Here is an 11821-nt window from a genome sequence, read left to right on the forward strand (position 1 = left end):
ACGTGGCACTATTATCACACATCCCGATTATTTCTACTTGTATTGGATCAGAGGAACGACAGATCTTCATTAAAGGAGAGATTTACTTTAAATCTACTGAAGGCACATTAAAATTGGCACGTTAAGTTTATTAACACACATTAACATTTGCACGATTGTAAACATTTACTTGCGACAGATTCTCGTCCTCAATAGTTTTGAACGCCTGTCAAACCAACCTAACTACCGTTTTAATTAACCTTTTAGAATTATCATCAATCTATAAAATGTAATGTAATCAAACGAGCGGAATGAGTTGTTGACATGCGTATATTTTGTGCTCGTTCCATAATGACGTCATCAAGGATCGAACGGGAAAGAATCCTTGGTACAAAATCGGAAAAGAAAAAAAAAACGTTTCTCTTGGTATGAAACGTACCAAGTGGATACACACGCAGACTGATTTATTTTTGATACGACGCTTGGAGAATAATTCTATCGTGGTCTTCGAAAAAAAAAAATGTAGGCATTTGAATCAACGTCCTCTGACATGGACATAGACGAAATACAAACTATGATTTTGGGCGGGGCAGAGAACAGACAAAGTGAGAAAGGGTCGGGAGGAGAAAGAGGGTGGAGGGCGGTGATCGGTGACACTATGGGCAGAACTTGGGGAGTGGGGGATCAACCCTCTAAAGCTGTAGTTTCCACGAGCAATGATTTAATCTTCGAAGTGGGATAGACAAGTCTCCTCAAAGGGACTTGGTTCGATCTAATTTTTTGTTATTGAAGTAAACGGATGTTGTTCTCATGATAATGGCACACGGGCAGCAATAAAGTTCACCTCTAAGGAGCTTCATTTAGAGTTATTTTTTGATGGTGTTAGAGGCGCCTACTTCTTTCAACATTGTGCTTGGTTGTGCTAGATTATGCCAATCGAGGGGGCGTGAACGTTAATCAAATAGTAAAGCCTAAACTTTCATTTCCATTTTCATTGCGAACCGATTGATCGTTCATTTTACTCACAGATAATTATTAAGATGTAATCTTATTCTTATGATCCTTTCATGATCACCCACTAAAATGCTTGACGACGAAAGACAGAGCACTGCCTCTAGTATTTTTAACATCATCACTATCTGTAGAAGACTTTGTGGGCGTCAAGCCTTTTTTCTCACACATTGACATTCTTGGGCGAAACACGATCGATGGGCAATGAACAACTGAGGTTTGGTGACTTGGAAAACACGAGCACAGCGACTGAACTGTTTTGAACGTTTTAGCTTGCGACCTCCATTTCGTCCATGGGGATCCAATGGAAAACAAAGATCAAAAGGGGGCAGGGTGTGAGGCTCGAAGTACCTCAGGGGAGGGCAGGGCGGGGCGAGGTGGTTGGGGCAGGGGGTGTTGATTTGAGGGATATTTGAACGGGTTTGTGGATTACCCGTTTGGAAATGGACGAAGTCAATCAATGTTTTCGCAAGAACGCCGGTCATCTGTTCGAAGTTGATAAGTCTTTATGTTCGGTCCTTTAAGTCACCAATCACGATTCGATTATGTATATAAGTATAGATTAATGGTTGATGCCAATGATGCTGATTGAGGCTGTTGATTTAGAGTAGGAGACATCTACTGCAGCATTTTGCACCAATCTGAGGGCGAGGATGATTGCCTTTCTTCTCTTTCTGCAATGGAGAGATCAAAAAGATGCGGGTTAACCTTCACTGATCGCCTTGATTCGAGAGATAGGATGATTATTTTGAATATCAATCCAATAAATAAGTATGAGCCCAAGCCAAAAGACAACACCAGATTATGAAGTTGTGAGAGCAACGGAACACAATGGATGGACATGACCGTGATAGAGGAGAACACTCTTATTTGTAACATACATTCAACCCAGTCTTTTAGCTAAGAGTTGGTGGTTCTCATTTTGGAAATCGGGTCAGGAGGCTAGAAATTTCCACGAGTTCTAAAATAGTACCTGAAAAATGCATGGGTTGAAATGAAAGTCATTCCTACCTCAAAAGTATTTTCATTGCATAAGGACCAACAACAAGTCACATCATGTTTAATTCTCGTGGGAAAACAGTAGCCTGGTTAGTAAGAACGGGACCAAATAATGCCAATTTCCCGATGCTTCGACTGTTATCGAGACATCGTCATTCCCATGGGAAAGTAAGATCGCTCGTTGGTGGTTAAAAAAACCAACAAAAACCAACCCCCCAAAATAGTGAATCCAGTTAATTAAAGAAAGCAAAAGCTCATTAAGCTACTAAGGCGAGACAACAGAGGAGTTATGACCGGCCTTCAAAAAACGCGGACGAGATCAAAGAAGAAAAGGGGAGCATTAATTGTTATTCTTTCCGGCGAATAATGGTTAAAATTAGCAGTTTGGGGGGGAGCAAAGAGGGCACCACAAGCACACTCAAGCAATAGAACGGATTGTGTTTTTTGGTAATTACCACTCGGGATCTAACGGAATTCATTCCTAGGGTTGAGGAGACATGACGCACTTTTTGGGGCCGCCACACCCCTTACATTAGGATGCATTTCTTTTTCTTTTTGGTTTTAACACCCGAAAGACGCTAAAATGGAACCATGTCAGAGATGAATTCATCGACTCCTCTCATGCAAGTTAAACCATCGATACATGAATCCCGCCCTTCTGTTCTTCGTTCAGGGAGATAACAATACATCCACATTCGATAACAAATGGAATTGCATCAAACAATCAAAAATGATCAATCAAGCTAAGTGACACAATCGGACTTGGTTTTAACACGTTTGCAATTGACGCACTTGCACGGAGATTTCAATCGTTCATTAAAAGTGTCAGTCAGCTTCAATGACATTCAAGATTCATGTTGAAGGTCCTCCATAAGCTCTCAAAATCGTCTGTGACGCTCCGAAAACGATAGCAGAATTGCCCCCCCCCACACTACGCTATGACAAAAAGCTTTTTCCCCAAGTTATCGAAAAAAGGTAACTTGGATCACCTTTCGCAACAAGTCTTAATACTTACATCTTTCCGGATTTCCCTAACCAAGGTGTAAAAAGCATCGTCTACGCCCATTCGCGTTTTAGCGCTGGTTTCAATGAATGGGATTCCGTAGCTCTTGGCCACTTCTTTGGCTTGACCCATGTCTACGTTTCGGGTAGGAAGGTCGCATTTGTTGCCCACCAAAACCATGGGAACCTGAGGGAAGGAACAAAAGCGTTCGTTAAGGCGAAACTTGTACATAACGTATACTGCATTCAGCGTTTGCAACACTCGATTGGTGCTTTCTTGACACCCTGGGTTGTGGAACAACCATTTGTAGCGCTTTGTCAGCAACAAATTCGCAAAGCAGGTAGGTAATTTTGTTGGAAAAATACATTTAGGTTGTTTACGAAAACCAATCAAAGAAATGATAGCCTGTCACAAAATAAAAAAGTACCCCTCTAATGATGGTTCAGTTTTTGCGATATATCTAGCTCTCACGTACGCACCTCTTCTGCGTCCTTGACCCTCTTGATCTGCTCTCGGTATGTGGAAATATCTTCAAAGGATTTGGCATTATTCACGGCGAACACAAGGAGGAATCCCTCGCCTGTTCTCATGTATTGGTCCCGCATGGCGCTGTATTCCTCTTGGCCGGCTGTGTCCAGAATATCCAACAGACACGTCTCACCATCGATGACCACTTGTTTCCGGTAGGAGTCCTCGATGGTTGGGTCGTATTCATCCACGAAGTGATTTTGGATCAACTGAATTGTCAGGGCACTCTTCCCCACGCCTCCAGCTGGAAGGTACGAATGTTGGGATCGTAAGTAACCATAGCCTACTTGTTCATATAGCTGATCAATCGAACAAACGGACAACCCACGAATGATGAGATGAGTTGCTAAGCTCTTTGATCGGATAACTTTTGACTTTTAGAATTTCAGGGCCAAGCTACGTTATTTATGAGGGTGCTAATCTTCACTTCTTAGTCAAACGGATAAACAATAACGCTTTCAGTGAGCAGGAATATTTTTTTTCATTTGCCTTTCGCTATCTTATGATACATTGAGTTAAGCAAAAAAAGTCAGTCAATTTGAAATCAGAATACGAAAACGGACTCAATCACGATTTGTTCAGACAACTGGGCGACAACAAAGGTCATCCGTGGGAGGCAAGGTTGTTAAAGATTTTTTAGCTGTTTAATTGAAATCGAGAAAATGTTCAGCCTTGTGGCGGACCGGAAAGCTTCGACATCTCAATGAGTCGAAAAATGGTAGTTGACTCATTTTATTTGTCAGGAAAAGTACAATAGTTAGGAAATGTAATAAAGCAGAGAAGAAGGTTTGGAAAAGAGACGGACCAAAGAGAGCAGGGTCGCGCTACATCTAGCCCTAAAGCTCGTTTCTGTGGGAATCACGATAACAGGGCAATTTCCCTTCTTCCTCTCTAGCTCCGAGTCATCATAATAGTAAAACTTGCATGGCTTGAAGAGGACTACCCTTGAAGACTACTCTTGAAAATAGGATGATGCTTTAAGCAACCTAAAATACACCACGATCATCATCTTAAGGTTGACTTGGAATTTTGTCTCTGAATAAGTCCAAGTTAGCCTTAAAACATGCTAACAGATCCTCCAATAAGGCCTTCACATTGCCTACGAATATCAGATGGTAACAAATAGCAAAATGAAGTCCATCCCAATCTGAGAGCTCTTTCATTCCGGCAATGTTCTTAGTAAAACATCTTTGCAAATGTTTTGACAAAACACCCAAGAAGCTAGTTTTATTTGCCACCTAGAAGCAACGCATCCAATTTCATCCACCCCCTCAAATCAGCTCAAATGCATCTCAAAAGAACTGTTTTCTAATGGGAATTCAAAGAATCATACTCCTTGGCAGCCCACTCAGTAACATCGCGACAGCTTTTGGAGTAGAATCAGCCGCTCTGATCACTCAAAATTTCTTTTTTATTCAGCCGAAGAAAGTGTTTCGATCGTCCGTCCCAGAATACCAATACTATATCCGGGCTACTGAATCCATACCAAGAACAGACTGTCCCTTTGAATTAGCTTAGTAACCGCCGACAGCCTTTGATGATTAAACCCATCTTTGAACAATGCTTCAGCTATAGATTGTATATCTGAATATACAGATTACGTGAAACAATTTCATAAACGCGTCCAAGGACCCTTAGCAAATCCTTCCACATGTTGGCCGAGAGCCCAAACAAGTTCCTTCCATCCCAGGATCGATTCTCAAGCGTGTTCTAGGTCCGATGACTCACTCCCCTGAAGCTCGGCCAAGCAGTCATGGTGATGATGATGCATCTAAACATGCTCTGGCTAAACGCCTTCCCAATCCGGATCCGTCCTTCATCAATCTCGACTCACATTGAGTCTTCAACGCTCTGAGCCATGTTTTCTGCCCAATTCTGGGCCTATCCATACGAAGCCCAAAGGCCTTATTCGCTATTCCCATNATTTTTTTTCATTTGCCTTTCGCTATCTTATGATACATTGAGTTAAGCAAAAAAAGTCAGTCAATTTGAAATCAGAATACGAAAACGGACTCAATCACGATTTGTTCAGACAACTGGGCGACAACAAAGGTCATCCGTGGGAGGCAAGGTTGTTAAAGATTTTTTAGCTGTTTAATTGAAATCGAGAAAATGTTCAGCCTTGTGGCGGACCGGAAAGCTTCGACATCTCAATGAGTCGAAAAATGGTAGTTGACTCATTTTATTTGTCAGGAAAAGTACAATAGTTAGGAAATGTAATAAAGCAGAGAAGAAGGTTTGGAAAAGAGACGGACCAAAGAGAGCAGGGTCGCGCTACATCTAGCCCTAAAGCTCGTTTCTGTGGGAATCACGATAACAGGGCAATTTCCCTTCTTCCTCTCTAGCTCCGAGTCATCATAATAGTAAAACTTGCATGGCTTGAAGAGGACTACCCTTGAAGACTACTCTTGAAAATAGGATGATGCTTTAAGCAACCTAAAATACACCACGATCATCATCTTAAGGTTGACTTGGAATTTTGTCTCTGAATAAGTCCAAGTTAGCCTTAAAACATGCTAACAGATCCTCCAATAAGGCCTTCACATTGCCTACGAATATCAGATGGTAACAAATAGCAAAATGAAGTCCATCCCAATCTGAGAGCTCTTTCATTCCGGCAATGTTCTTAGTAAAACATCTTTGCAAATGTTTTGACAAAACACCCAAGAAGCTAGTTTTATTTGCCACCTAGAAGCAACGCATCCAATTTCATCCACCCCCTCAAATCAGCTCAAATGCATCTCAAAAGAACTGTTTTCTAATGGGAATTCAAAGAATCATACTCCTTGGCAGCCCACTCAGTAACATCGCGACAGCTTTTGGAGTAGAATCAGCCGCTCTGATCACTCAAAATTTCTTTTTTATTCAGCCGAAGAAAGTGTTTCGATCGTCCGTCCCAGAATACCAATACTATATCCGGGCTACTGAATCCATACCAAGAACAGACTGTCCCTTTGAATTAGCTTAGTAACCGCCGACAGCCTTTGATGATTAAACCCATCTTTGAACAATGCTTCAGCTATAGATTGTATATCTGAATATACAGATTACGTGAAACAATTTCATAAACGCGTCCAAGGACCCTTAGCAAATCCTTCCACATGTTGGCCGAGAGCCCAAACAAGTTCCTTCCATCCCAGGATCGATCCCTCTCATAGGCGTGTCTCTCCCGCGGGTCGATGAAGGCCCTCGTTGCTTTGGGGTCGATTCTCAAGCGTGTTCTAGGTCCGATGACTCACTCCCCTGAAGCTCGGCCAAGCAGTCATGGTGATGATGATGCATCTAAACATGCTCTGGCTAAACGCCTTCCCAATCCGGATCCGTCCTTCATCAATCTCGACTCACATTGAGTCTTCAACGCTCTGAGCCATGTTTTCTGCCCAATTCTGGGCCTATCCATACGAAGCCCAAAGGCCTTATTCGCTATTCCCATCAAGCAAAATGTCACCACCATTTTCTCTCGGATAGGCTGAAATTCAGGGGTGATCCGTCGTCTAATGGGAAGCATGGACGACATTTCCCGTGCCCGGGCTTTCACAAGCCTAGAATGACCGTATCAAAATGAAAATGGGTTTGACTTACCGCCGACGACGACTAATTTATATTCGGTCATATTGTATGGACGTTGCACGAAGAATCTAAACTGAGAACATAGGCTGCAATCAGTGTTGACAGGTGGGTGGGCTTGGAACATGCCGGAACATGTCAGATCAAAACCAGAATATGCCAGAAAACATGCCAGAAAGAAACAGCAAGTAACAATTCATATTTGCAACTCTCTGCTTCTTGTGGAGATCGCCATAACATTGTAGTTTGAGTTACGGTAAATGGTTGACCTTCATATGCAACATTTTACCAATATAGAGCACGCTTTATGTTATCATTTCAGTATTTCTACGCTATGGAAGAAAAAGGTAACAAGCATTAGAATTGAGGAATTTTGTGAGCAAATGTACCAATTATATGCAGTATAACCAGAGTATGCCAGACAGGTTTATAAACAAATCTACAACGAAATTCTCTATGGCCGAATGGTTTGAAATATGCCAGATACCAACTGTTCTGGAATATAAATATGCCATCTGGCAGCACTAGCTCTGATCATCTCGCTGTGGCAAGCTGTCGTCACTCGCTGCTCCAGGGCTGTCAAAAAGTTCAGATAATGCCAGTTTTTTTTTGTTTCTATGAAACAATTGACACACCGTAGTTTATTCTTTGATAGCTATCTCATTTCAAACTATCATAACCGCCTTAAAATTGGGCTAAAGCAAGGTCTGCCATACTGAGCTTTTCAATGTTTCAAACAGTGCTCTTGCCTACCATAAGTGCGGATTAACAACCAAATTAAATCAGAGTTCAATCATATTTCCGCAAATTGACATTTGTTGTTTGAGACTAGCCAATTGATTTTGATCCACAGTGACTGAAAACAATGACGTTAAACATTATAATTTCAGGCATTGACATAAATTACCTCACCCTTCTTCAGAACTAACTAGTTAAACTATAATTTGCATGCGTTTTCAACTGTTGTGTAAGCATCTTGTTTTTTTGTTTTTTTACTGTAGCACAAAGAAACAACATGATTTGATTTTGTTGCATGAAATGTATTATCTGCCTTACTAATTCCTTGAAGATTTATTTGGACCATTTTTGAGTCAAAAACGTTGCAAACAGAACTTTTAAATAATTTAAAGGCTTAAATCTGATTCTACAGTTACACAGTCTCCATGACTAAAGATTTGTTTGAAGTACAATAAATAGTTAAAGAGAGACTGAAGTGAAAGAAAGGAGGTGCATTATTAGCATACAAAAAAGACGCAAACCTAATTGTAATTGTTTGTATTTGATTACCCTTTTGAGATGAAAATTGAAACGAATGTTTGGTGAAATTGAATTAGATCTTCCAGTTGTTTACTAACCACCCCTCCCATTCCAAATGATTCACTCTCGGCCATAAACTGTACCCGCCGTGCTTAAGACAGTGCTGCCAATAAGGCTTGCATTTCTTCCGCCCTCAGAAACCCTTTTTATTAGAATATTTTATACATGATCTTCAGAAGTGTCAAGTGAAATATGGACGATTGTCACTCAATGCTCATTGGTATAATATCAGATTCACCAATGAATTGGATTTTGCATTTTCATTAATTCGCTTCTTGAAAATATCAGTTTTCGTATTGGTTTTAAGCAGTGAAGAATAACAACAGATTTTCAAATTCACAAAAGTAAAAAATCATTTTTCACTTCTTGCATTATCTCAAAATGGTTCAAAATACTGATTTAACATATAATCGGGGATTTTGGATCTAAAAGCGATGAAAATTGGACCATTAAATCCTATATAAGTAAGTAGCTGTTCAGCAGATCTTATCATAATTTTAAAAAAAGTACAAAACTCATGGGTACTTTTGAAGTAGTAGAGTATCAGATACTTCTAATTTCTTTTTGGAACATTGCATAGTCCCAATATTTCTAGTCTCTTCCAATGCAAGAGCTCTCTCATTCTTGCAATATTCCTACTAAAACAACTTCCAACCTTTGACATACCTGTTGAGCTAACTGGATTCCAAATGGCGATAATCAACTTAACATGTGATAATCAATCAAGCAATACAGAGTAAAAAGCATTGCGAAATTATCTCGAGACTTAAACATCCAATATATCCTACCATGCGTTCAAAAAGCATTACCTATCTTCATCTGAAAATGCGAAATGTCCATTTTACTGGAGCACGCATTTTATTTTGCTCTTGTTCGTATATCTCAGGAATTTCGCACCAAGATGTGACTTCCTCTGTTGCTCCTTAGTTGCTGTGCACATGTAGTGTTCGTGGTGTTTGTGTGTAGGTGAATAAATTGGAATTGCCATTTATTCACTTTATTAGGCTTCGTTTTTTACGGCTCTTTGGTAAGACGTAATTACTTTAAAACCGAAAAAGTGTATTGCTCATTTATGTTAATGTTTAGCCTTTAGTAATTTCTCTCTGATGTTGTATTGTAGTAAATTTAGTTCCAAATCGTTATGTGTAGAGTTGATAGTTCTTAAATTTGATTGTATTGGCCATTGATAGTCATCAATCAATGACAAAACTTGAAGCTTTTAGGCAATCTTAACAGATATTGTCAGTTTTGTATGTTTTCATTTACTCTAAATAAGGAATCTCAGGGCTGAAAATTGTGTTTGCCATTTACAACAATGAATGTGTTTGAGGTTTCAAATCTTGTTATATTTGCACTACTATATTGTTTATATCTCCTCATTCAAATTTCGTTCAACTTAAAGACCTAACTCAGAACGAAATCTTCCGTTGGCTTGAGTATGTTGCACCAAATTTCTCAACTCTCCCCATATCCACCCATGACTTTATTTTTCATCATTAGTTGAGCTTAGGAAAAGATGCCAGTTTTAGATGTGAAATATCTGAATAACATGTACTCCAGAAGAAGGTAAAAATACACATTCATTTGATACTTATACTGGGTAAGTATTTTGAAAGTCGCTAGATATTAGGAAAATGATTAAGATATTTAATCAAATACTGTCGAAGATTATTATTTTTGACAATTTTTCGAACGCAGTTTCCAATAACAGAAAAAAATAATGAAACCGAAGTTAACAAATAAGTTTTCTTACGATGTACGTTTGATTTTTCAAAATAAAAAGCGAAATTGAGTTTCCAAGATAACCTAATTCATGACATCTTAACTTTGTTCGGATTCGAAACCTTCCCTCTTAATTTATCTTTTTTGACTATTTGAATGTATTTTTGGCCTCTCAAGTTACTAATTTCAAAAGGAAGGAGGCGTGCTATCCCCATTGATAACATGATTGTTGTTGTTGAAAAAGTTCCAATGTTGAAAGGAAATGATTTTCCTAGAGACTAAAGAATTTCCTATTATGCATTTCTTAGCCAAACGAGCATGGTCAAGTATGGGAGTAAAGCAGTGCATTATCTCTATTATATCTATCTGAAGAATATTGATTAATTTTACTTTTCAAAATTGGAGTCAAAAAGGCAAAGCTGTTATTACGAGGGTTGGATTTAACTTGGATTTAATACGATATAGACCAAGTCTCACCTCGGTTAAGGATTCAAACTTAAGACATCTGAGGCCTCACTCCCATCACTAATGCTTAGCAAATAAACATCATCAATGCTCATCACTTATTATTAGAAAACGTTAAATTTTCAGACTGATGTTTCAATAAAAATATGTAATTATTGGTTTTACGAATTGTTAATTGGTTTAATGAATTGTGCCAAGGTGGCCAGTAGTGCTAATTCGGTGGCGGGCATGATCAAACGTTTCTTTTCCACCCGGCGCCTTAGCATCCTCAAATCACTCTTCATCACGTATGTTCGACCTTTCCTTGAAGTATACTTCCAAACTCCTGGCTGGAGTCCGTGCAAGGAAGTACGACGAGGCTGGCGGCGGAGTACATGAATTTGGATTATCCAGACAGGATGGAGGTGTGGGGTCTTCCTTCGTTGGAGCACAGGAGGGCTAATAGAGACCTGGTGACCTTTTTCAAAATATTCAACGGCGACATCTTAGTCTGGAATGTTTATTCAACCGAGGATCCAATTCGTATGGTGTGTAAAGTATCTGAGAGGATAACCAGGAGTGTTATGGATAATTAGGTACACAAACCTTTTGTGAATCTTTCCTCCCGGTCATCTTCGTTTTTTGTAACAACCGTGGATCCGTGGAACTCTCTTCCCTTGTTGGCTTGTCTCTAGAGAACTGTTTCCTCCTTTAAAAATGTGGTACGCGCCGGAAGAACTGATTCGGCCTTTTTCCTTATATTTGTTTTGGACGTGTAATTTCTGTTGTGACAACATTGATTTAATGTCAGTATGCTTTCCTCTTTTACTTTGTATATCCTTCCTTTTTCCTTCTCATTTCTGACCAAACCGCCCAGCAGTAGCGAGCATTTTTTTATATGATATGATTTTTTTCCTCCTTCAGCCTATAACATTTAACACATTGTGCTTTTGAGTGGCATATGCAATATACAAAAAATAACGAAGAGTAGTCTTGATGAGGGAAAAAAAATCATAAAACTAAAACTTTAGTTAGAGTAATTGTCACGAGTAACGCCATTACATTTGTTGGCGAGTAACGGTTGTGTAACGAATTACTCTTTTTGGCCAAAGTGATTGTAACTGTAATCACAAATTCACAAAAGGTCGCAAATTCACAAGAAATGAGTTGGAACAGGCAGTTTGCTCAAAGATTATCTTTGTAGGAGACTTCAGTTTTCCTGTTAGCATCGTATAGAGAGAGGCTAGTCCC

The 11821-nt window shown here is 39.5% G+C and overlaps 1 protein-coding gene across 2 annotated transcripts; it reads right to left on the minus strand.

Annotated features, from left to right (window-relative positions):
* Nucleotides 1-291: 291 nt before the first annotated feature.
* Nucleotides 292-7248, minus strand: LOC131893151 (ras-like protein). Of its 2 annotated transcripts, XR_009374639.1 has the most exons (5): nt 7103-7248; nt 3472-3764; nt 3005-3178; nt 2445-2567; nt 292-1664 (listed from the first exon to the last, which is right to left on the minus strand). XR_009374639.1 is itself a non-coding variant. In XM_059243102.1 (4 exons), exons 1-4 carry the CDS (start codon nt 7212-7214, stop codon nt 1593-1595), a joined length of 651 nt encoding a protein of 216 aa, XP_059099085.1. In that variant the 5' UTR covers nt 7215-7247; the 3' UTR covers nt 292-1592. The 2 variants fall into 2 exon arrangements, 1 of the variants encoding a protein (XP_059099085.1); XM_059243102.1 differs by lacking the exon at nt 2445-2567 and having other exon boundaries at nt 7103-7247.
* Nucleotides 7249-11821: the final 4573 nt, after the last annotated feature.

Source organism: Tigriopus californicus, chromosome 2 (genome assembly GCF_007210705.1).
Source record: "Tigriopus californicus strain San Diego chromosome 2, Tcal_SD_v2.1, whole genome shotgun sequence".
Taxonomy (NCBI): domain Eukaryota; kingdom Metazoa; phylum Arthropoda; class Copepoda; order Harpacticoida; family Harpacticidae; genus Tigriopus; species Tigriopus californicus.